The sequence below is a fragment of the Lepeophtheirus salmonis genome, chromosome 8, assembly GCF_016086655.4.
Source record: "Lepeophtheirus salmonis chromosome 8, UVic_Lsal_1.4, whole genome shotgun sequence".
Classification (NCBI taxonomy): Eukaryota; Metazoa; Arthropoda; class Copepoda; order Siphonostomatoida; family Caligidae; genus Lepeophtheirus; species Lepeophtheirus salmonis.
This window is the reverse complement of record NC_052138.2, coordinates 38,271,717-38,299,609: the sequence shown is the minus strand read 5'-3', so window position 1 is coordinate 38,299,609 and position 27,893 is coordinate 38,271,717. Positions and strand designations below refer to the sequence as shown.

General features: G+C 30.4%; 1 protein-coding gene across 3 annotated transcripts; it reads left to right on the top strand.

Annotated features, from left to right (window-relative positions):
• The first annotated feature begins 1,443 nt into the window (after positions 1-1,443).
• On the top strand, positions 1,444-26,520 carry LOC121122781 (uncharacterized). 3 transcript variants are annotated; one of them, XM_040717829.2, is made up of 6 exons: positions 1,471-1,610; positions 1,687-1,805; positions 18,299-18,538; positions 25,592-25,793; positions 25,850-25,960; positions 26,019-26,520. In XM_040717829.2, the coding sequence occupies exons 3-6, from the start codon at positions 18,311-18,313 to the stop codon at positions 26,228-26,230; spliced, it is 753 nt and encodes a 250-aa protein (XP_040573763.1). In that variant the 5' UTR covers positions 1,471-1,610; positions 1,687-1,805; positions 18,299-18,310; the 3' UTR covers positions 26,231-26,520. The 3 variants fall into 3 exon arrangements, with proteins under 3 accessions (XP_040573762.1, XP_040573763.1, XP_071746491.1); XM_040717828.2 differs by having other exon boundaries at positions 1,444-1,805; XM_071890390.1 differs by lacking the exons at positions 1,471-1,610; positions 1,687-1,805 and having other exon boundaries at positions 18,279-18,538.
• The last annotated feature ends 1,373 nt before the right edge of the window (positions 26,521-27,893 follow it).

Below are 27,893 nucleotides of genomic sequence, written 5' to 3'. Positions count from 1 at the left end.
CAAAAACCACATTTGAAACGAAAAAACTAATTGCGGATTCGTGATGTATGAATTTATATGAATAATCAACTATGATTGAATATTGATAGATTTTTGAACAAATCAAATTTTTTGACTTTTCCATGGAATTTTAGAGACTTAAAATAATCATCCAATTTTTATTCCCATATAAGGGAAATATTAAAGAAGTGATTGGTTCAAAATTGGAAAAAAAGTAAACGTTATTTTTGACGCAATTATTGCATCTGTGATTATTCCAAGCGAATATAATTCCACGAATTGTGTTATTCATATCATTTACGAGACATAACTTGTACAAAAAAAAGCCAATTTGTCTAAAATGCAACATTTTTTAAATGGTACGCCTTTGTCGTATTTGTAAGATTTAGATGTTTAACTTGAATAATTTATTGTACACAATTTTCCAAATAAACTGGTAACAAAAAATATGAACAGTCAACCCATAAATAAGAATATCATAACCAAAATCATGGAGCAACTCAGAGCTACAATTCTGGAGTATCTGCAGCTGGAAAATCACAATCAGAGAGCTCTTAAGTGCTGGGCTGTAACTGCGCTATTTTGTTCCATATGAGCATGAGAAACACACTTGAGGCTTTCACATGTTCCAAATCAAAGCGGAAGAGGTCAAAAAAATTGGTTGATACAGTTAAAGGCACCATTGAATGTAGAAGATGCGCTCATTGGCATTGTTTGTGAATATACTGTAGGCACACCATTGTGCGCTACATGGTGAACCCTACATAAGGCTTAATGCCTACATAAGAACTACTCCTTAGAGTTTGAAGTCGTTTGATGGAGTTAAAAGTGGAACCTGGTGCAAGATCCTACTCAACAAGCTTGACTACCCCCCCCCCCCGTGGATTTTTGAATTTTCAGGCACCTCAAGGGGAAGCTTTAAAAAAAATCATTTTGGACGGAGAAGCCTGTATAATGTATATCTATATATGCAGGGACGTCCGCAGATGATGGGCCCAAATATTGCAGTGGAAGCATTTAAAAAAATTCAATACCAGCCTCCCCCAAAAAAAAAAAAATAATATATATTTAATCTTGTGGACGCCCCCTTGTAATATGTATACTAATATTTTCATATTACGAAAACAAATTAACTACAGTAAGACATAATGAGTTTAATATATTATGATCTAGTGTCTCGTATAAACAAAGAATCTTAGTAGACAATACCATCAAGGAAACTCTACATATAGATATAATTAATTATGTATACATTAACGGATAATATACATAAATAATGAAGAAAACTAAAAGACCCTACTCATTCACAAACACAAAGATATATAGAAGCAACATCCAACATTGGAATTGAATCCCGTAGAACAGGGAGCTTCTTCGCGTATCCGCCAAGGACAAAAAAAAAAAAAAAAGTATCAGAAAACTTATACAAAAGTGCGTCAGTTTAATTCCTTTGCGTAGGGACTCTATATCTGACTAAGCTATTCATTTTTTATTCTTGGAAAAAAACATAAACAGACTGGATTGTTGTGTTTAAAAAAAAAGAAGACTTTTTTATTCATGTTGCTATTATTGCGAGTATGAAAAACCAGATAGTCAGTGAGGAACTACATGTAATTGTTGGTTTAAGACGGTTGATAAAGAAGTAGTTTTTGGGCACGCTGATTGTATTATTATTTTTTTTTAAAGAGAGGGAAAAACAAAACATAATTATGGACTATGTGATCTAATGTTATCATTGTACAAAGTGCTTGTAACCAACGAATCAATTAAAAAAAAGTGTTTGTGAATCTTGACTAATACTTAAGGTAAGATACTCAAAATTTTATTAATACTCGTAACTACTAAATATATACAATATCAAATGACATAGCTAAACATGATGGGCATGTACTTTTACAATATTATTCCTTTATAATTATATAGCTTGTATGTCATATTTAAAGCTGTTTCTACCAGAGTTTTTTAAACACTAATAAGACAAAATTACGCATAGATTTATAGAACTTATAAGGTCAGTAAAAGTATACAAGAGAGTCATTTAGTTGTCCCAGTTGTTTATTTTATTTTCAAAAAACTATGGATAGTAGTTAAAATGTAACAAATATAAATACAACCAGAAATTTGGTTGAAAGTAGAGCTTGTCTGATATCTTTAAAAATTTAATAATAAATACATATATTCTTCATAGTTGTAATACCAGAGTGCCTTTAACTGTAATGATAACAACTGTATCTGATGATTTACCTGATTCTAAATTGCCTACTCTGAGAATGGTATTAAGGGACACACAATAATAATTCCGTTTCGATCAAGTCTCATTACCAATGTACAAAAATAATCTGTGAACAAATGAAAGATATATTTGTTGGAGGTGGGATTTCCCTATTTGATGATGGAGGAACACCTGAGAAAAAATTTGTTACGAAAATTGAAAAAATGTTTTAATATTTGATAATAGATAAAAGCTACAATTACTGTCATGAAATGCAATTTTATTGAGAAGTGTACTTTTAAGAATGAATTGCCGATTTTTGATTCTAGATAATAGTATTTAAAGTTGTCTAGTAATAATCATCATAATCGTGTAGTAGTTATTAGGGGTTATTATTTCCCATTAAATCAACGCTCGGTTTATCTCGGAAACTAATTTTTCGATTTTGAGATCATGGGAAAATCCAATGTAAGATATGAAATAAAACTACTGTGACATTTGAACAACTTGTTTTAAAGAAAAAAAAATATTTTAGGCTATGGATAAATTTTGTGAAAGATCCTAAATTAATTTACGTTTTAGAAGGTGAAGTAATAATTAAATAGTATTTATTTCTTGGTTTATTTTAATTAGTTTATTGGACAACACCTTTTGCCAAGCCACATCATTTGCATTGTAGATTAAATCATTAAAAACTATATCTCATGGGAATCTTCAATATTTATTCAACTTTTCATTAAACTAATTGACAAATGAGTTAGAATTGAGTTTAATTTTGAGATTTACTTAAGATTTCTCATAGAAGTACAATCCATAGGGACAACGTCACCTGAAAGTGAAACCCTAACATCTAGGGATGTTATGATCCCTAAATTTGTTGTATCCCACCCTAAGTCTTAAGGACGTATTCTAGTTAAATATAAAAGTCCTGGAACAATCTTTGATAAATGCCGTCTTTCAGGATATCAGTTACTGACGTTATTATCTAAATCTTTACCAATTTTTATAAGAGTAATAAATACTTTATGTTGGCCTCAAATGTACTTAAGCAATTACAAAACTAATTCCATTCGTAAAATATGAAGTACTTTAGTGTTATAGAAATGAAAATGATTCCTTGCAGAGGGATCTTCAAAAACTAGAACGTTTTTCAAGGAACCAAAACGTGGCTTAACAGGCCAAGACAAATTTTAAGCAATATTGAGGACCAACACCACCCTATTTGTATCTATGTAGTTTGGAATTCATAGGCTGTCAAGGTATCACAAATATTTTTTGACTTGAAGGTGTGTTGTTTAATGAGCTAATCCTTTTAAAAAAAAAAAAAAAAAAAAAAAAGATTAAACATCTCTTACCTAACATGAACATTCGTTTGGAAGATATTTAATGGACAAACAATTCTGTTTTGTAATTGTTTAGTTATATAAGTTAAGTTTCTACAATTTCTTATATGAATTTTTTTTAACAATATATATAAGAAAATGAAGGAGTAAGGTTCAATTCTAATAGAATCTTTTATGAATTTAATAAGTACCTTTTAAAATTATACAGTTTAAAATCATAATGAAATTCATTTTTCAGTCGTGATGAATACATCCGAAAAAAAAAAAAGAAAAAAAGGGGGGTTATATTCAGTTCCATTCAATAAAGTTTCAAGGTTAAGCCCTATGGGTTTCTTTTAATTCTTACAGTTGATTTTTTTTTCTTTTTTTTTATTGTATGACAACAGGTCTCAGATTTTATATTATTTTGAGTACCCTCCCTTATAGGATATGTAAGTATATCTGTTCCGAACAGTTCCTCATAGTTGTAGTTTCTCATGTCAATGACCTCACCTTTGAGCATAGATGTTTAGGTTTTGTCTGAAAATACTATACCAGTCTTAAAAAATTTCGGGACTAAACTAATTTGAACCTTTAAAAAAGTCCGGTTTGTACCGGTCTCGAAGAAAAATTGATTTACCTCGGCCCAAAAAAGAAATTGGTGTTACAAAAAAATTGTTCGAGATAATGTGTGTTTTAAAATTGTGATCCGCGGAGTAATAACGTCATAAATGTGTAATTTATGGCATAAATCATATTTCTTTAACCCACAAATCAGGATAGGAATAAATTTGGTCCATATATTCGGACCAAATAAATCAGTACACTATTTAACTTATTATTTTTTTATATATTACATACTATTTGCTTATACATGTTGTAACTTGTACACACCATTTATGTGTCTCTTAAGAAACTTTTTTTTAAATATTAGTGCTTCGAAGGTCTCAAAATATTGTTTTTGGTAAAAGAGATATGTAGTACAGAACTACAGCATGATTAATAATAAACCATCCTGCTGGAAAAAGGCTCTTGATGTGCCAGACAACATTTTCCTCTTGAAAGGAGGTCCAGTTTTTTCAGTACAAGACAAAGCTGACATCAGAGACTTGCTGAGGATCTCCGTTACATAGTACTTGGCTGTCACAGTTTGGTTTCGTGGAATCAGGGGAATATCTTACACTGCCTGGTGGCTAATAACCTGAATTTTCTGAGAAAATTTCACAGTTGGAGTTAGTTCCACATCTCCCTTATCTCTTGCCCAACCCCGATCTGTTTAGAGGAGTTGGACATGAAATAGCTCAAATGGACTATCATCGCTGAAGAGGATACATTTCCAGTCATCTGCAGTCCAGTGTTTCCTCTCAGACATAATTGAAGCCGGGCCTTCGTTTGGTTTTCTGAAAGTTTGGGGTGTGGTCGAGGTTTGTATGACAAAACATTCAAAAAGTGTTTCAGGTAGATGTTGACATATGACTTGGATATTGAATAGCCCTTTGAAGTCAATCTTGCTGCAAGTTTCCTCGCGAATTGCCTCTTTTTGCTCAAAGATTTTGAATCAACAATTAGGGAACTTTGCTAATTTTTTGTTCCTTCCTTGATCCTTCTGATTTGCAAGGGTTTGTTCATCTTTCCTTTTCTTACACCAATTCTCAACGGTACTGAGAGGAATCTGTAACCTTTGAGCAACGTATCTCTGGCTTGATCCACCCTCTATCATGCCAACACCCCTGGCCCTGGTCTCCAAACAGTGCTCTCTCACCCTTTCGGATATTGAATTTCAACTAACATCCATTGGTGTTTTCTGAGCCCTTTTATACTGACGTATGATGCACTCATCGAAAAATCAGAAAAATTCCATATTGCCTTATGATTGTATCAGCCAAATTTCATTTTATTCCGACCCAAAATAAATTTTTTTTTACCATAAAACGGATATTTCTAATACCACCATCAATTTTTCGACAGACTTTATTGACTAATTTTTGGATAAAGCTAGCATATTCCCTTAAAATCTCAAAATACGTAACGATACAGAACTACAATGAAATACGTATGTATTTGAGACCTGCAATTTTGCCTGAAACTATTTGACCTCATGATATTTTGCCTTAAACCATTTCGCCTTTAGACATTATGCCGTAAAGCTATTTTGCCTCAATAATATTTCTTCTTTATATATAAATATATAAGGTTAATATATCGTTGAAATTGATGTTCCTATTGAATTTTCTAAATCATAATATATATTATTTATTTCTATAAAATGCAGTAAATGTTTGTTTTCTCTTGGACTAATGGTGGAATTAGCTCATACTTCATTTTAAGTTTGTTGGTTAATCCATGCGTCTTCTCTATTAAGAATAATCCATTATGTATAATGATAATTATTAATGGAGATGTGATTAGCAATTCTTTTATTTGAATCGTTGCCGTGTTTATTCAATTATGTCTTTCTTCTGATACTAATTGTATTACCAACTTTGTTTCTTGTTGGAATTCATTACATAGTGAGATTTTGTTGATATATGCATTGAGATTTATTGGCTTGACCAATAATTTTCAAACAGAAAACATGCATTTAATCCGTTTTATAGTAACACAGATTACATATTTTGATACAAAAAATCCGAAGGAATATCATTTTAAACCAAAAATGGCATATAAATCTCATTTATTTAAAATATCATGCAAAATATTTGTAAGGACTTTTTTTTGCGTACTGCCTGTAGCACACACCTTTTTTGAGATCGTCTATTAATGAAGAGAATAAAAAATCACTTTAATATGCGTTTTTATTAAATAATACTTATATTTGGGAGTTTACATTCATATTTAGGGATGTTTAAAATACTCTTTATTCTTTGTTGAAATGGTTTTGACATTTGAACTTCTTTATAAAATTAAATATTGGCAAATGTGTCTTGAACTTTTGAAAGTAATAATGGCTCAGTAAATAAAAAAAAAAATACAATGCTATTATATGGAAATGATTAATCATGCTCCGACGATGTTTCTTACTCGACCTTTTAAATTTGACACAATGTGTGCAACCGTAATTTCATCATAAATATATATTATATTTAAATTTCGTCACCCCAAAAAAATATGTATTCGTGATTCCTTAAATTTGAACTCATGGGAATTACTAATCCAATTAACTTGAATTAAAAAATTACAACTTCAGATTATTTCAAATGTTCCGAGTTACAGAACTAAAATACAGTGTGTTCTTTAATATGCCCTTATTTTAAGAGTAACATTTATACGAAATTTGATCTGGACTAAGACGGAGTTATCTTTATTAGATATTTCTTATTTAAAGTTTAAGTTACATAATACAGATTTTCACTGTAATCATATTCATATTCTCAAGAATTGGCCCACGAATTATTTTTATATATGAAGAGAAGGTATTCAACAGCTAAGAAAGTTTTTTTATAACAAAACTCATGTATAGAATAATGGTCCAGTATTCCTCAGCCCTCGTAATCATATTTCCCCTGTTCTTGGGCTGAGTCTGTCACATCATACAAGCTAGCTCATAATAGAAAGAGGAAACATGCAAGTTAATATCCAGTGAGCATGCTGGCTACATGTTCTTCGATAATTGATTTTCAACTTCTTCCCAGAGTCTATCTTTGTAAAAATATTGCCTGCCTGACTTATATATGCTTCTGGATTACATTGATTGATTTCACATATACTCTGGTTGTCTTCACAGTTCATTCCGCTATCAACCCGGAATACAAAAGTCCAACAAAACGGTACCTTGTTGTCACCAGGAATGAGGGCATATGAACAATATTAAACTGAAACAATTTGTGATGTTTGAAGGCTTCAAAAAATGTCAAAAAGAAATTATTGTCAAATCAATCCTAAAAAAGGCAAAAAATCTTGGTTGTCTTGGGATAAACGATGCATTGTAATCTAAAGTGTAAACTGAATAGTTCCATTCAATATAAGTCCGAATTTGATAATCTGACAAAAAAAAATTTAGTTCAATTCATACACGAATTCATCGATATAGTTCAGATTTTCTGCGAGGATTCGCATTTAAAAAAAAAACACACATCCGACAATATTCTTTTAATTATATTTTTATAATGTTTAATACTTATACGACATTTTTCGACTACAATGGATATCATGGCTTTAAGTTTCATATCTTTGTTATATATAATTTGTAATTATTTCTCTCCTGAAATAATTATGGCTCTAATTAACTCTCACAATTAAGTATAATTGATTAATGTTCTTTCATCTCTGGTATTTTGTACAAAAATAATATGGCATGAAATCATGACTAATGTAGCATTGAAATCCACATATTTAATTCATAAAATATTTTTATGCAATTAATTAAAATGTGCTCTATGGCCCTTTAAATAAAATAACCGTGAAACATGCTATGACTTGCCTTTACATTAAATAATGAACAACCAACCAGCAATTTTTGTTTATTTACGACGATTATGACAGGAAATTCAGTCTGTGTACATTGAAACAATATTTCTTGCATAATTCGACTGTGAATTGGAACATGGATTGTAAAAATCCTTGAGATGAAATGAATACCTATTTTTTTTTTTTACATTATATATTATTTCTTTACTCAATGAAGCAAACATAATTTAATGTACCTAATGCAGTAATTTTATATCAATTTATAGCCGTAATTATGATATATACAAATTATATAAATGTAATGGTCAAAGTTGTCTCAAATTTGATGGGAAAATATAAACAATTTCTTTTCATTTTCATCTTGTTTAACCTTGAACAGCTAAGTTCATTGAGTGGAAAATACAAATAAATTTCTAAAGATTCCCAAAGATAAATATTATTCAAATCAATATTTGTAGCCCGTTTACACAAAAACGAGCTGGAATTATCTGTATCAAATTTATTCTTTGACGAATTATCGCCAATTTCAAACAATTAATTATTCTAATTAATCCTTTGGAGGAGTCGTAAATGGCACTAAAAGTAACATAAATTCATCGTCACAAAGAAGTAATTAGAAGGGGATATATTTCAAGATCAAATACAGTTTCTAAAGTACAGTTAACATTTATTCGTATCCCAAATTATTCCATTAATGTGAATACAATGTCTATAATTTACCAAAATATGTCAATGAAATATTGATTTATATGTTCAGCGTCTGACCGTTGTCTTGCAAAACCTGTTTTCATGCAATTTGTTTGTTGTTTTGGTGACTATCCAGAAGTGTTTGGCGTCAGTTAAAAAATTCCATCGATCAACGAAATATTTATTCCACAATCGGAAAAAGGCAGTTTCCTTGTTGGGATGTGTTGCCTAACGAAACAATGTTGATATTGCAAACTTTTTAAACATGGTCAGTTCCTTTGTTTGAAGAGTTGAGAAGGAGCTTGAAGAGTGTGGAAGTGATCAGGAATGCGTGCTGATCAACAGATGAGGTCCAACTGCCAGAGGGATTTCATTGCAAATTAGCAAAAAATGATAGATAATACATCATCCAAATAGATGAGCAATGTTACCAAGGATAGATCATAACGTGGGTGGCGGATGATTAACGATAAATCTGCGACACTGCTCCATGCTACAATCCAAAGAAAAAATTGACCTGGTTGTCAGATTTTTTTTTGCATTGTTAGCTACATTGTTTGGCCTCCAAGCTCAACAGACCTCTACCCCATTGTTTTCTTTATGTGGGGCGCAGTTGAGCGACACACCAACTAATTCTCCTGTAACACACCATCTGATGTCCAGGATCCGGGAGAAATTCCGGAATAAACCAAAGGAAACTATCATCAAGACCTCATTCATTTCTGAGGTCGAGTAGATACCATTATTGACGCAAAAAGCAATTATATTGAATAGTAATAAGTTTGTAATATTCCGTTATGCTTAGGAATTGATTTTATTAAAGTTGGGTGTTAAGTTCAGGAGAAAATCCATACAACAAAAAAACCGTTTTAGGTGTTAAATATTGGTTGCAACCTGTATATATGATGTAAAAAATCAAACTGGACTTAAGTATTTTTTGCATTTTGGTTCTAGATTGGTTTTGTGCTAAGAATCTCCACATACTTATTCAATAAATGAACTTTAATAGTTTTTGAAAGTATAATTTATAATCAAATTATCATAATTAATAAGAATTATTTTTATCTGAGGCAAATTTATTAAGATCATACATTATTAATAAAGGAAAATTAAATTTACATAATCATTTAAAATATTTTGATCAAATTAATATTCATTTTCTCGATAAAATATGCTAAATTTATGCATATGTTGTTGATTTTGCGGATATTTAAAGTACCATATGTTGGCTCTTCAGCTGTTTTTGTCAGTGGAATTATTCTACTTTAAAGCAGCTGATTCTACGTAAATTACATTTTAAATGATAATAAATTATTATTAAATCTTCACTAGACCAAAGGTCTCTTAGTATTTGAAAATTTAACATAGCTACCATAAATTCTGTCAAATGTCACTATTTGTTTTTGAAAGTTGAAGTTGCGAGTAAACGAAAAATCTTGTTGTTATTTATTGCCAAATTTTCATTCCTGAGGATTTAAAAAATGTCTACATCTTTATATGTGATTTAATTTCAATACTGATAATGATTGAGAGCTGAGGACTTGTACTCGGAGAGTCAAATGGAAATATTTCTCTCTCAAGATTCGAATCAGATTTAACAAAAAATAACTCAAAAAAAAAATGTAAAGTAATGACTTTAATGTATTAAATTTTCTTTAAAAAATTTAAATTGAATATTATAACTATTAGTATTTACACTCCTTGGCCTAAAGTAATAAATTATTACTCCAGATGAAACCTAAATATCCTTCACAATAGTGATATCCATTTAAAATAATGAATGGTAAATTATATAAAAAATAATTTACAGCTGCCATGTCTAAGGACAGAGGAGGGTTGCAAAAGACAATAAATAAGTCAGAATTTTGTGTCTCCCATGGCATCCATACAATTTATTATTCGCCTACACCTTCTGGCTTGGTTCAAAATGACTATTTCTTGTGCCCTAAGGTAAAAAATATAATCTCGGAGCATCCTGTTTAATTTTTAATGAATTATACGAAACTTAAGACGAACTATGTATAATGACGTATAATATCTTAGTGTAATAGACTTTTTGGTCACACCAATTACGTTAACAATTCACTAATGATTCTGATTTTGCATTTTTGTTTAAATACATTGTCATGTTTTTTCCTCAATTGGAACCTTTTATAATTTTTAACAATATTGGCAAATTATGTAACTATGGGCGAACGTTTCCTACGTAGAATATGAGAACTAACTAGTGCTCCCCCTATTTTGTATATCAAAGAGTCTTAAATTTATATTCTTCCTCCTCAAATCACTGTTTGTTTATTTGGAGTCAGAGAACAAAAGCATTGTATGTACAGATGACACTATCAACATTTGTAATCAAAAATAGATCACTGGAGAGCCTTACATCATTGAAAGGTTAATACATTAGATAAGTGTAAGGGAAAGTGATAATAATGCTCTAATCGAACGACGGAACGAAACATAGACTACATTAATATTTAATATTAATTGAGTTTTGTAGTTAATTTATTATATAAGAAAATATATCACTATTTATATTTTGAATCTACACAATTCCCTTGATAGTGTTGTAGATTTATTCTTGTTTTTTGTTTTTCCTTTCTTTTAATTATGTAGAAAACCCTAAATGAGGGATTTAATTATAATTAACATTTCATATAGTATGTAAATAGTAATTAAGGGCAGAACCTCTGACTGCCAACGTGCTATCCATCATCCTATTATTAACTTATGAACACAATATATAATTAGATAGATAAACAATTTGACAAGCTCTTGTAGACATTTTGATTAATTAATTATAGGTTGGTGTTGATCAATATCTTAATGATGAGAATATTGAAAGCGAACAAAACATAATATCCCTCATATAAACAATGCTACAATTTCTTTTTGTTTCTGTTTTAAATCCTTTTAACCTGTTTGAAATATTAACATCTTTAGTGGCTCTCCTATAGTCCTAAAGAACTAATTAGGGCTCTGTTTGTGAACGGGGATATTATACAACCCAAGATTCAATCAAATGTTTTGTATTTCTTTTACATTTTATCATCAATACCAATGTGCTCCTTAAACATTTAATCTGATTATATGCAATTGTTTTTTGGTCTAAAAAATTACTTGTTTTGGACTTAATCGTAGACGTATCTACAAGAGTATTAGTAAATTGAAATAAAAGTTTTGCTTAAAATTTGTTCCTTTACCTTTCCTTTAGATTTATTGGATTCCTCCTTTTTCCAATGTGAGGACTAATGTAAAAAATTCTCTCTAATGTACACTATTCAAATTATGTAATTACTTTGTAAAGCCCATTAAAACTCTTTTCTTTCATAATAAACGTGTATATTTATTTTAAAGTACAATGGTAGGACCTTAAAAGTTTTTAAAAAATCATCATATTATCAAGGCCAACTCGAGCCTCTGTAAAAATTTTCTTGATATAATTATTATGAGAATTTTCTGCTTTTTTCGTTATGACAAGTAGGATAATTGTCTCTAAGAGAAGAGACACTTGGAAAAATATTAATGAAATACTTTTGTACAGACGTGCCCTCATTTATTACACATCATTTTTCACAAAACATTTCTTTATAAACAATGTGTTCATAGAAGGGTATAGCAAATAAAAAACAAGCAGAGCTTCCATTTTAATTGTAAGCCCAGGGACAATTAAAAACATTATCGTTTCAACTTAATTACAAGGAACTGTACTGACTTTGACGCGTCAGTTATCACATGAAATAGAAACATATATAATTATGGTGAACAATCTATCTGTGATTACTTTCAAACGCAAATTTCCTCTTAAACCACTTATCAAATACAAAGAAATTAAACCTGATTCTAAAAGCTTGCATAGTTTTAATTAATTTCTTTCGATCAAATCACCTCCATCCTCAATTACAGTCTCTATACGAGGCCGAAAGCGGGAGAAGGCTTTTGCCACTTGGTCTCTTGGCATATTCTGAAATTGCTACTTGATCCAATTGATAAGTTCGTCTTTGGTTTTGTAGGGACCTTCTGTTGGTTTGTCGTTAAATCGCTCCCAACACACACAAAAAAAAATCATTTGGATTCAGATCCACCGTGTTTGGAGGCCAAAAGTCTGACAAGATGAAGTGGTCAAAATTGTCTTGGAGCCATTTCAGCACAAATGTTTCTAAATTTGTTAATTTTTTTGATCGATTAGGGACGAGAAATGTATAATTATTATCGGAGAAAATATCTATAAATGTAATGTAAACTTTGAAAATTATGGTTGCATAACACACATATTGTCAAAATTCAATTCCCCATTCAAGGGATCCGTCTGCAAGCTTGATGGTTTTATGATAAATATTTAAAAAAAACCTATATTGGCATTTTGTATACAAATAAGCTTACATCTTAAATATTTTATAATACTATTTGTGGTTTTTTTTTATTGTATTGTAAGATACTGTAACATGTTTTGAGTATTTCATAATAATTGAAATAAATTCTGGTTATTAAAACAAAAATGTAAACTTTGAGGTTGTATTTTTTTAATCGATGTATCAATAAAAATATAAAGTTTTGTATATTTTTGAGTGCAGAATGATGAAATATTTTATATAAGATATATCCTAATAAGCTCTTGTACAATATTAGTAAATATAGGACGCTCTACAATTCCTCGGCTGCAGGTTAGTTATGATCTTTAAGCAGAAATATTTCGGTGTCCAGACACAAAATTAGACGGATATTTGACTAGAATTTTACACAAAGTTCGGACCTAAATAAAATCCCATCAGGTTTAATTTTATATTTTGTACTGATTGTTATAAAAACATTGGGCACGTCGTTACCTTTATTTTGCTTCGCAACATCTCATTCAAAAAGAAACAAAAAGGTCGAAAATTAGAAAATGAATTACTAATTCTTCCAACTATGAAATTATAATTTAATATTTTTTGAAAAATTTTCATAGCTGAATAATAAATATCCTACCAATCAATGTTAAAAACACTTATTAGAGAAAAAGAAACTTTTACAGCTGACAACCAAATAATTATTTTTGTTTGTGGATGAAATAATCCCCTTTGTAATAAGTAGGCGATACAACTGTTTATGTAGATTGTGCTCCAATCACTAATCATGATAAGTCGAATTAAGTATTAAGCAATGATATACGCTTTTTAAGATCCGAGAAATCCCTCAGATCTTTTTTATGATCTGTAAAAGTTTGGGTACACTAGGCGAGTTGGGACTCGGATCTTTTTGGATAATAAAAGTTTACTTATACTGTATCCGAACACTTTGGAGCCGTATTGAAGATCTGTAGAAACTTTAAATATTAGAACCTATAACTTCTATTAAAACATCGAAAAATATGTTTCTTTATTTATTCTTTATAAAGATTGTGTCTGAAAAAAATTCAAGTTAATTTGTTTATTATATACAGTCTTATTTTAAAACTACATCCTTTTAAATAAGTATTTACTCTATTTTGACAAGTAAATGTAATTTTTAAGCCGAGTAAAAAATAAGTGCTTCAAAATCCATCTTGATAAAGTTGTTTTTCAATAAGTGTCAGTAAATTTTTTTTCATCTTCTGACACTTGATGAAAAACAACATTTTCTGAAATGTATTTATTGTTCCATCATTACATTTTTCACGTGTCAATCTGTAAAATGTTTATATTTTTACAGACTGCGTATACAAAAATGTAAATTTTATTGTTTTCATATTTAGTAATCAAAATACTAAATTACATTGTAATTTTTTTATTTATTCTATAATTAAAAATAATGAAGCCTTTTTTTTCGAAAATTTAACTAAACTCTGACGGAAAATTAGTAAAAAACAAAGAAAAATATCTCTTTGACAAGTATTTGAGTTAAAAATACATTTGCCAATATTGTTTGAGTATATGTCAGAAACTCGGTTGGTACAAGAGGAAGCAAAATGCTAACTTTATCAGTATCTTGGATGCAAAGATCCATTTTGATTCCATTACAGCCTGTTAAGACTTGGCACTAAACTTAATTTGACCGAGATAACTATCAAAGAAGCTGGTAATGATTTGCATATTTTAATTCAATCCTATCATATAACCTTTGTGTAATCGAAACTTTCAAAGGGCTATCAAGGCAATGCTACGCTTTTCTTCACCTCCAACAATATCCTCTAAAGCTTTAAACCAATTTTCTTTCCTTATAACAAAAAAAAATATTAATCTCATTTATTCTTATGACAGAAAATAAAACCCTTAAAATTAATTTAGTCTTTGCTGTGAATATGCTTCTGACTTATGAACTTTTACTTGTGACATATTTAATGTATGTACACTTTAAAATGAACAATAATACAGATTACTAATTCCGCATCTCAACAAAATATGTAATAATTCGAGAAGCGTTAACAATAAATCGATCAAATATTCTGAGGATGTTATAAATTAAAATTGTTTCAGGTTTAAACTCATACTCAAGACTGTGGTCAAGGCTTATAAACATATTTGGTGCGTCAACATTAAAACAATCTCGAAAAAAAAATCAAGGAGAAATCCTATTTCCCCATCTATATACCAATATTTCATAAATAAGTTTGAGCCAATTATAGGATTTGTATATAAATTTATGAGTTTAAATGCCAAATAGTTTTAGCTATAGTGTAGGACTTTTACATTATTTAGGAGCCTTAGATTGGCCTCCATATGGTTCCTTTGAAATATAATGTATTAATTTATCATTCTATTATTGTGACAATCAATTTTTGCTAGTTTAAGTGGAATTCGCTGCATACCCATACGGTAAATACAAATAATTGGTTGATAAAAGTTGAATATAATTTGTTGACAATAACAAGTGAATTTACACTCAATTTTGAGAAAAATCATTCTAATTTGCTTTTGTGTTAACGGGCCACATATATCCAACTAATTGTGTGATCCATCATTGAAATTAAAATTTATAAAGCTGTATATTTTTGACTATTAGACATAACATTTTTCCGTATGCTTATATCCATCGTATCCTTTTTTCTTATAATTAATTATATAAAATTCCTTAGTAGGTATTTTTGTGGAAGGGTCATTCCTTACTAATTGTTTTTAAGCCTTTACTTTTGGACCCAACATGAAAGGATTTTATTATCCTTGGTTTGTCTTTGATGATCAATTATAAAATAAATCAAAAATAACCTTAGCATTTTGAAGGCAACACTGGCATTCAAATGATTTAACAAAAGATAATAAGATCCTATATAAGTAACGTGATTAATTATACGTAATTAGTTTGTGCAATAACCACGTGAAGGGAGACGTGTTTTACTTTACTAAATAAATGTTAAATTGTCACTTGGACTCCAAAATCTTATATATACAAAAATAAACTTTTGAATGTTCCTCCTCCTCCATTTTTTCTGCATAACAACATTTATGTTCTACACTCTACTATTAAAAATTAGAAGGGAAGATTGCATTAACCAGTTGATTTGTTTGGGATTGCTGGAATTCTAATGAACCCTTATGATAATTCAATCTGTTCAATAACTTTTATGGTAGTAATATGAATGGGAGATTGCATTAACCAGTAAATTCGTCTGGGATTGTTTGCAATTCAAATGAACACTTAGGACAATTTAATCTGTTCAATAAAGCCAAATACTTTGTATAACATTATATAACTGATTTGACCTATAACTTTGGTAGTATGTCTTTTTCATTACTTAAGACAATATCATCTTTCTATATTGGATAGGTGTACAAACATTGATACATTTCGAAACAAATTTCACATCACATCACACTTTCATTATCATCCCCATGCGTCCATGGAACGGGCAGGCTCATACTAGTAGATAAACATAAGAAAATTCAACAATGCATCAAAACACTTGCAATTGGCTAGCTTGTGAGTCATGCAACTCATAGAAAATTGCGTTGTTTTTATAGTTATTATCTTATATTTTCACAAACTTAATTTTTGTTTTGGGTGGGGAATTTTCTAAGTGATTTACTTTACAAATATAAAATGAACAATATGTTCTGATATTTTCGACTCTTATGCTCAAGTCGAACTGTTTTTTATTTGTGTACTTTAGGTGAGATAAAGTGGGAAGAAAAAACACTTATAAATAAATTTGAATAAGCACAGTTTTTTACCAATAGGGACAAGGGCTTCAATGAGAAAGGCATTATGGAGTTGGATTCTTGTTAGCAACAAGTTATTAAACAGAATGGGAGATACTTGGCTTAAACTGCACGATTGTAACACTTCTAATTAATCATTGAAATAAGACAAAAAATATGAAATTACTTTTTCTCCTAACTATTATATGGGTTTATGATAACTTGAATAAGAATCAAATATCAAAAATATAATTGAATCAGTAATCAAAAATATCATTGAATCAGTAGTCAAAAATAATCAAATGTTGGCATGTCTATTAACATCAAGAAAAAGTGTCGCCATTTATCCCAAAGTCTTGCTAAATTTACACGTGTTTAGGCAAAAATATAATTATCTAGCTGATTTCTTTCGTGATTTAGCTGTGTACATTTTGTTCTTTTTTTAATAATGTGAGCCTTAATCATTGATTATTGTCAATCATGTTATTTCTCATAGTCATAAATTCTTTAATACTTTATTGCGTTATAACTAGCATACATTTTAGTTGTTCAAACCTTTTATTAGCAAAAACCAGATTTGAGCCGTTTTCAAAACTATTTATAACCGGGTTTTTTTCTAAAGTCATCTGCTTATATTTATGTTCTGTACTAGTGGTAGTACTTGGCATTGCTCAAAGTAATTAGGGGTCCGTTAAAAGACAAATTTTGCTTTAATAATATAGAATATAACTCACCAAAATATCATCATTCTTACTCTACCGTTTTTCATGAGCACACTCACACATAATTACTTAATACGTATATAAATCCATACAACTTTTTATCTCCTTATGAATAAAATAATAAGAATTTGAAAAAAAAATAGGGTGACTGCTGAATATTTTAGTCTTGAGAACTTGCACAAATAAAAAAAATTAAATTAACGAACCAGCCTTTATATTAAATTCAAATATTAACATATACTGACAATGAAGATAAATTATTTATAACTACATTCTCATTTTTTATATGACAAATATTTAAATGATTTACATCATGGAGCACTCCTAACAATGTTTCCCGTTTTCGATGTTATATGAAGACGCCTGCAGTACTTCATTTATACGACTACATTGGTTTTTTAAAATCAAAATATGTGCATGATATACATGATGGAGAATAAAAATATATCAAAATATAGGATATTTTATTAAGTTACAATCTAATCGAAAGTTAGGGACTCAACGTAAAAGCAACTTTTAATGAATTTTTTCTTAGTTATATCTTTAACGAATAAATTTCTTTGACTTAGGAATTCCGACAAAATACCAACAAAACTCGTAATTATGTACTATACAGTTAAAGAATTAAATGCCTCAATAATAATTAAATAAGGAAGTTCTTATTTCATTCAATTACAAAGTTTTAAATGATTAATACAATAGCCGTAATTAGCAATTGAATAATATTTTATTATTTAAGTGTTAGTCATGAACAATTTTGTTCATATCACTAAAGTTTTAAACATAATTTTGCTCATCATTACATTAGATATAAAGCTATTTATCCCATAAAAATTAAATGTTACTATTTTCCAGATAATAAAAACCATGCCATTATGGAAATTACGTATCATATTAATTATACAATTCCTCATTCTACTGACTGATGGAGCCCCACCTTTTATACCCGAATCCAGAGGGGGTCGCCGACGACTGAGAACCTCTGGTCGACTCTTAGCAAAGCCTAACCCAGTCAAATGCTCTCGACGACCACGTCAACTTTTAGATGAATCCACGGGTCATTATTATTTCTTCTCTGAGGACTCTTATTTTAAGGTAAGGGCTCATACCTTTTAAACACATTGACGTAAGGTGATCAACCTGTGTCATGCATGTGCGTATAATTTATTTCTTTGGACCTTTGTATATTATAATCTTAAAACTTGAAAAAAAAAAAAAAAAAAAAAAAAAGATAATGTTACGTAAGTCATTTTTGTGCACCTAACATTTAATTTATCTTGTTTTCACATAACTACTAATCTTTGGAAAGGATGATCGTTGAGGTTTGAAGATTATAATATGCAAGTTTATTAGAAATAAAATATTATATTTGAACTACTATATATAGTAATGCAAATCGTGTATATTTTGGGAATAAAAAAAAGAAAACAAAGGTATTACAATTTGTGAAAAAATAATTTTGTTCAGAAATAGTTATCACGAGACGACATTGCTATAGATGTCGGCCATCTCAGAGAAGGCACAAAAATAAATTTTATAAGAATACAAATTGAATTGAACTTAGCTTTTCAACATTTTGTTAAATATTTAAAAAATTCTTGGATTGTCATTAAACTGGTAAGGTGACTTTAATTTTTTTCTTTTTGTTGGATTAATATTGTTTGCAATATCAATTTTGTTCGAGCCAGAAGTAAAATTCAATGATTTCAGCACTGGGGTATTTCATGTAAAGTGTACATACTCTCACGAAATCATCATCACCGTTTTTGATATTTTTTTTTGTCAGGGTGTTTATCCCAACAAAATAATACTATCTCTGAAATTTTATACTTATACAAAGATGAGGCCTCAAAGTTTGATCCTTTTAGAAGGATACTCGAACTTCAGTGGGGCATAATTCCCCTTAGGCTCTACTAATTTCAACTATGTTTGCATGAAAATACTCAAAAAGTAAGTACTCTAATTGATTTCTTAATTAAAAATAATATTATTGGGAAAAACTTGCAAATATTATTGCAAAAATGTTCAAAAAGTTATTTCTCTCTATTCTTTATATTGGCCACCATGTAAACCAGGGTCCTGGAGTACTCAAATTTGTTCATAATCATCGCTACCACAATTTTAGCATCCTGGAGAGTTAAAGGTGCTGCCTTTTGGGGTTTGGCTCACTCATGATGACGTGATAATGAAATTATAAAAAAAGAGCTTGTTACGAAATTTCATAGCCGCATCTATTGGTTGTGATGCGTCAACAAAGAATAACAATGCATAAAAAAATGAACACATTGCAGATCTTATCTGTGCCCATCACTCTGTAAAGTAAGTCACACACTGTAAATTGCTCTGTGACACTTGTCTGTAAGATCAGGAGACTCTTTAATAGCAACGAGAACCTGCTCAGGAAGACAGTAAGTGAAGGGCATTACAAGATTATAACTGAAGACTTTTGGACAGGTTTGTCCTTTGAAATTGAAGCTAGTGCCATGCATGCCATTGAGTACTAAGAGGAGAAGAAAGAGGCTGTGAATCCTTGGTTGGATGCCAAAAAGACTCAGTTGTTAACCCTAAGCCCCTAACAACTCAACCTACCCATCGATTTATGTCCTCTAAACTTGTGGCCCCTCTTAGCACTGGACTTTTCACCATTGGACTATAAAATATGTTGCTTTCGTAAAGAACAAGGCCTGTTATGTCTTCCACCTCAATGTTGATTCATTGACCTACATTGATAAAGAATTGTCTGATATCTCCTATTGCGACGTCATTAAAATGTGCAAGGTCTTCATCCCAAGCTGAAGGCCATGGTGGGCGCTAAATGAGGACATTTAGAGAAGTAATTGTTGATATTATAGGATGTAATTATAAAAAAACAACTCCTGATACTATATAACTGTTGTTCTAGATAAAGCTGAATTTAATGTTGAAGTCGGAAGGGAGAAGATCTATAGAGTCAAGCACTAAAATTTTATTAATTATAAGTATGAATATATTTTAAAAATCAATTTATATAGTTTTTTTATCCAAATAACTAAAAGCCAGAGTCCTTAAAAAATGACTAACTTCCGACTCGAGTTCTACACCTATAAAAAAATATATTTCAATTGGGCATAAACATAAGTTAAAATACAAGAAATAGGGGTCGCGCCATAGGGCCCTTGGCCCTGCCACTTTTTTGAAATTTACAATAGCAGTAAAAAAAATTACAGTTATTAACCCATCAGCCCTCCCATCTTCAAAATCGAGGCGCAGAGTCTGAAAGAAGTAAACATAATTTTAAGCTAATTAAATAGAAGATGCGAAGATGTATGATACACACTTTTTTGATGCAAGTCATTCCTGATTGCTGATATAGAGACTGCTAAAAAAATCATGCCAAGACTGATATTGACGTTTATAAATATATTTGCCAATCCCTAATATGTACATATACTTAAGATCAGGGAATGACTCTCAAATAAAATAAAACATGTTTAATGAACTAAGCATTACACTTGACAAAAATATGTCTAAATAAATCAATCTTAGATATATCAAATAATTTATAACTTTTATTACACTAATTAATTATGAAAATATGTTTGGGTAATATTGATTTTTGCTAGAAACTTTTTAATTTTGCTTATATGGATGTAAAATATTATTATCCCCCGAAAATAGACGTCCTTAGGCCGAAAAAAAGGCTTTGCTATTTTTTTTTTCAACATTCTTTATTTGGTTTGTATATTATATAGAACATACATTTATAAATAAACCGAAGCAATTGTGTAAAAATTACAAAAATAAAATAAGCATTATAGTTTATACTTAATGTTCCAGAGTAGAATGTCAACTAATATTCTTAAAATCAATCTTTAAATAAACAAGAGTAAGCATGCAAATCAACAATTATAATAAATATTTGTTAAAATTTCTTAACACCCTTTTTAAAATACTTCAATGAATCCGCGAAGTTAATGGAAGGTACCGGATTTTTTCCCCTACAAAATTCCATGACTCACATCCTGATTTAGAAATTTTCATTGTGAGAGAGACATAGCGGGCTGAAGCTGCCAAGGAGATACCTCTGAACTCATCCTCCCGAATAGGGTGATAGTTAGCCGGCTGGCCATGAGGGCTTTGCAATTAGGAATTGCAAAGTCCAGAGCCCTTGTTACCTCAGAAGTTCCACCCTTCTTCTTTGAAATTCCAAAAAGAACTAGACCTTTAACATATATGTCTTCCCCATTCGTCAGCCTTTTTAGTTTTATGGACACAAAATATTTTAGGATATAGATGACAGGGCAGACCACAAACGTATAAAGTGTGAAATTATATACAGTCCTGGCAGGGTTTAGTATATTTAATACAATCTGTGGAAATTTGTAACTGCACAGTAAACTTTTTATCATCATTTATTCCCCTCAGAAAAGACACTATCTTTCTTTTCTAACCCATAGGGAGGCCCAAACGCTTACTATACAGCTTCTGGACTCCATTCACAGCTCCATCAAAGTTCAGGAGACCATCTTAACGTCCCACAGCACTGAATAATATGTTTAATAATTAACAAGTTGAAATCTTATTCTATCATCGTTGAGAAATTCTTCCGAATTTAAATTATGAACTGTTAAAATATCTTTTGAAATTGCGTGTTCCTCTAAAATTGAGGAGCCTTTTAAATTTCTAAAAAATAACTTTTTATTTATATTTTGCCAAATTATATCAATGGTTGAGTCATTTCTATATGCAGGGGTAAGCATCCAAATGATTTTCTGAGCCAAGCCCCAAACTGGAGAGATCAAAGATGTAATTTTTTTGTTCAAATTAGTCCCCATCATAAGCCAAATGTACAGCTCTCGTTTCGCTATACTTCTTTTCCATTCTACTGCTGGATTTCTAGATATATCTACAAAAATTTTGTAGTAAACTTTCAGGACAATACGTGATAGTTAGGCTACTCCAACAATTATATGGGAATTAGGTATTTTCATGGCTTTGATAAAACAAACAATAAAGCCATTTGTCTTCTTCTAAAATAGCTTTTTCAGCTACTTGCACACTTGTTGTAGCCTTATATAAAATTAGAGGTTGTACAAAATTGTTATAAAAGTCAAATCTTTTTTGAAGGTTGAATCTTTTTCTAAGAGAAATTATTTTGTTGACAGAGGTCCGAATTTCGTGCCAGTCATCTTCATGAATACCACTGCTATTCCATTTTATACCCAAAATTTCCACCATTTTTCTAACTTTACAACTTCCGACTTTAAGATCCTCTTCAAGCTTCCAGGAGACCAAAGGTAAAATAGAGGTCTTATCTTTATTCCTAGACAATCCTGTTTTTTCTTGAAATTTCTGAAAATAATTCAGTAAGACTTTTATTCTGGCATTTAGCTGAGACTCAGAATTCGCCTCTACGGTTAAAGTTACATCATCTGCAAACAGATCAATAATATTCTGAGATCCCTAAAAGCTAATACCAAAGCCTCTGTACCTCTTTGTAACGCCTAAAACGAGTTCTTCGATTGCAGCTATGAAAAGAAGTGGATCCAAGAGGCATCCCTGACGACAGCTCTTTTCTGAGATGATTGGATGGATTTCTAGTCAATCCAATGATATTGTTGAAGTGCTGTTATATAGCAAGGCACGTACGGGGTTAAAAAACGTTGTGTCAATTGCAAAATAAACCTTTCCCCTATATTATTTTTAATTTTCATTATAAAAATACAAATATTCAAACAAACAATACATTTTAAGCATTACGACAACAAGAAAAAAAAACTATTACCTGGAGGATATGAAACATTGATTCAAGTGTACAGAGAATATCGTGTTCATATGATGACGGTAAGTATGAATGGGTTAATAAAATGCAGTTTCATTTCACAGCCATTTGTTTAACCTTTGGTAAATTAACTGCTTAGAATAAAAGATTGTCGCTTAATAATATTTTACAAGTGACACGCCAAAAGACATCTAACCTTATTATCCTTCAAAAACATTATAATAATGCAAAATGGCTTATATCGTCAGTATACAATGTGAATATGTGAACTAACATAACATATACGTAATTGAAAATCAAATAAGAATTGAATTCGAAATGAGAAAATAACGGTTTCTTTTTTATCTGAGTAGAATATGTTTTTTGCTGGACAATTTTATTGTCTATAATAATTAGCAAACATTTTTGCAAACTAAGAATCCTTTAATATAAAACCATTATCATATGATACCAACAGTTTAATATTAAAATGTATTGGACATATTGATGTGTACTTGAAATAGATTTTTCTAAACAATCAAATTTCCAGTCATTGTTGGATATATAATGTACATTATACAAATAGCAAATATCTTTGTAAATGTAGATATATAGAAAAGTCCGTTATAACTTTAATTAATTTGTAAAATGAGAAAAACAATTCATGATAATATACATATTAATTTATAAAATCTAACAATAGAAAATTAAACCCAGATAGGTGAATATTTAGAAAAAAAATGAGAGGTTCAAGGATCTTGCATATTGGATTTTAAGAATAGAATGAATGTCCTGCAATTTTTTATGTACAGGGTGCGCCAAATCAGCAGTAGAACTTTTATATTACTCTAATTGTCTGTATTTTGGACACATTTCAATTTTAAAAAGTTATAGTAATATAGCCGGATTCTTGTTCGTCTGAATCACTTGGATCTAGATTTTTTGTCATCCCAGATATACCAGTTGATCCATTAATTGATGATCGGATCCACGACGAAGACTTTTTATTCTTATAAGAGATAATCTAAAGCCGCTGGCTAAACCTCATTGACAAACAGTCACAACATTAGTATTTGTGACCTCTCAAGTATATTTTTGATCATCATCGCCACCCTGTCTTTTCACAGGCTCTTCAAATCAAAATTTCCCTTATTGCTTTTGTTATAAAAAAGGGATGTGTACAATTTATGTTCCCAAAGGGAGGTGAAATACTTTTGAAATTGCAAACATGGGGGGGGACATGAGCCCCCACTGAGATCCAGATTAGAAGCATGGCAATTCCAGAGGAGGCCACAAAGCCCAGAATCATCATGTTTGTTAGTAGTGATAATGTCAGCCCCATCTTCCTTTTTTCCAAACAAAATAAAGCTGTCACTCTAGTGATTAATGACTGGAACCACAGTTTTAGCTTTTTTATCGATGAAGAGGCTGACTACAGGAGGCCCTGCAATGATAGAATATTCCTATTTCATTTGAAGGGGGAGAAATGGCTTCTCATGCATCAGGAGGCCCTTCCTGCTCAACCTTCTTGATGTCCCTGGAAACTGCCAAGTTTCATGGACTTCTTTGAATCACCCTAAATCGCTCTGTTGATGTCCTTGGAGTCGACCTTGGGTTCGCCTCCAGTTTTTCTCACTTGAATCAACACGCTTTTTCACCCTGTAGACAGTCGACCTTGCGATCCCAAGCTGCTGATAGTGTCGATCCCTCCTCGCTTAAAGCGATTACTTTTACAAAATTGTCTTTCTTGCTGTTTATTTTAATGTAACAAGCTATTCATTTTTTTTGCTTATAAACAATTTTTAAGCTGTAAGCCTTCAGATTATGTCTCACTTTTTATTTTACAATCACGAAATATACCTAACAAAAGTGTTGTAATTATTTCGTTATACATGGTTTGTAATATAGTATATATTAACTATTGGACCTATATAAGTCCATGGTCATTAATGTTCACCAACTAAATAAATTAATAACTTATTGAAATACAGTTTATTCATGTGAAGGAGACAAAGTAACCATTGAATTGGAAATGGAATATTCATTGCATAGCTTAAACTAAAATAGTGCAAAGGGTTTACATATATACGAGAAAAAGTACATCCCCACTGTACTCAATCATAATTACTAATACCCCTTAAGTATCTAGCTATATTATTTATCTAAATATTTCTTTTATGAATGATTTTTTTTACTTCATAATTAATTTTTAGCAAATATTCAGGAGTGTCCGCGCTTAACGCACTCTAAAAGATGGACGTCGGTCCCAATTTTTTTTTTTTTTAGGTTATGATTTTTAACAGATCTAAACTAAATAATCCTTCATTACTCGAAAGTTTCTGTTGATTATACCTCTCAATTAAGAGTTCCAAAAATACTGTAATTAATTAAACTTTGTTCTTGTTCAGGGCAATAAAGCAAATTGGTTAGATGCTCGGAATCTTTGCCGAGAGTTATGTATGGATTTGATATCCATAGAATCTCCCATTGAAAACGAACTGATTCAACAAATCATCGCAGAGAAAGGCCTTCGTGATGTTTGGACATCTGGTCGGTTATGTAATTTCAAGGGATGTGATAAGCCTCATTTACAACCACGGAATGTAAATGGTAAGTGGTATTTCAGGGATATATATGCATTATGATTAATTTGTCTGTAATTTTAGGATGGTTTTGGTCAGGGTCTGGCGAAAGGATCTATGCCACTAACAGTACACCTCCAGGATGGCCTGAGAAACCTTGGTCACGCACTGGCTACATTGGGCAATTCTTAGAGAGTAAGTAACGAAAAACAACCCTATTTTGTTCCTGACTTTTTTTTCTTCAAATTTACAGATCGGGATGTTCCTCAGCCAGACAATGCAGAATATTTGCTTAAACCAGATTTAGTAAACGTCGAGGCATGCTTATCTATTAATAATAATTGGTACGATGATGGAATTGCATGGCATGACTCGGCCTGCTATAGAAAAAAGTCATTTATATGCGAAGATTCGGAGCCTCTTATGCGCAAAGCAAGATCCTATAACCCAAACATAAAATTCTGAGAATATATATTTAATAATGATATAGACTTTTTTCTAATATTTCTTTACTCAACTGGATGTTGTCATTAGACAATTAGAAATAATGAAGGTGCTAAACTGGTGTTCATTTATTTTATTAACAAATTTATTGTAATATAAACGGGTAATGTGATATTAAAAATCAATTAAACTAATTCTTTCATGAGAATAATAAATTTGATACATATTCTGATAAAATAAGTATTCCCATTCCTGCTAGAATGTTTATGTATTTCGAAAGGAAAATTAATAAATGATTAAAACTACAGAAAGAGGTTGCGATATTTTCAAATATATAAACTTGCGTTTTATTTAATATTACAGTGGATTACAGTAATATTATTAGTGGTGATTATTGGAGTTGCAAAATTCGGGTAATTTTTCAAAATATTAGAACATAAAACAAACAGACTAATTGACAGAATATAAAAAAATGTGATAAAAATGTTGCATAGTTTAATATGTTGTAAACATTATCCGGTTGATACTATTGAAAGTTTAATCGATCGAGATTGAAAATCAATCATGTAAATTTCTAAATCAAGCATTCAAGTATATTTTTTTACAGAAATACATCTAACATGTATAAAAAGTAGTCCCCTAAGTCGTGGGCCTGGAATAAATTTAAACAATAAATTGCACTGTAGAAAGTGAAGACTTTTCCTCACTTCTTACAAGACCCTAATGTATTTGATGAAATGCAACACACAAAATCTAAGATTTGGTGGGCTGAAGTTATAATTAAAGTAACTGTAGTAAGAAAATTGTAATAGGGAAAAGGTGTGTCATGTAGGTAAGGAGTCTTCTTTGTATGATTACAGTATCAACTCAAAAGAGCTAAAGTATTGTCCTTTAAATTTATATGGAACACTCCAAAGTCAAAATCTATATACTCATTTGAAAATTTCCCAAATTCCTGGGGCATAATTTCGATAAATATTTCAGAAACTTTTTTCGCAGTTGCAACTCTAAACATAATTGATTAGGAGCCATGAACTATGTACTTACGCAGGTAAAAGAGGAGGGGTTTCAAAATTGCGTACCTTCTAAGAAAAGGGGAATAAAGGAATTGTGTACAAATTGACAAAAATTTGTAAATGACCAAATAAATCTATATGTTAGGTGAATTACTTATAACAGCAATTATTATACAAAAATAGATAATTATATATTTTAATAATTTGTTGACATTTAAAAAAAATATTCTTTTTTAAATACATAGATGATTTTTGATTTGACAGGATTGCTTTTATGGTAATTTCAAAAGCAGTTATACAGTATGTCCAAAAATTGACGGTGGCTTTTAAAAAAAATATCATAAAATAACCTAAACAAGTGATTTCTTTTCGCGAAAAACTTTATTTACTTCCCAATATGACGACTTTTAAGCTTAATACATTTTTTTATGCGTTTTGGCATCCCTTCATACAGATTATTCAAAGTATCTGGAGAAATATTTTCCCAAACTTCTGTCAGTTTTTTTTTAATTCGTCCTCTGAAGTGACTGGCGCATTTTCATTGAGTTCCCTCAGGACCAAGGCTCACCAATTTTCAATGGGAGACAAATCAGGACTGTTGGCAGGCCATGTGTCTTTGCCCAGAAAGAATCTAAGTTGTCTGAATACCACTTTTGTACCTTTTTGGA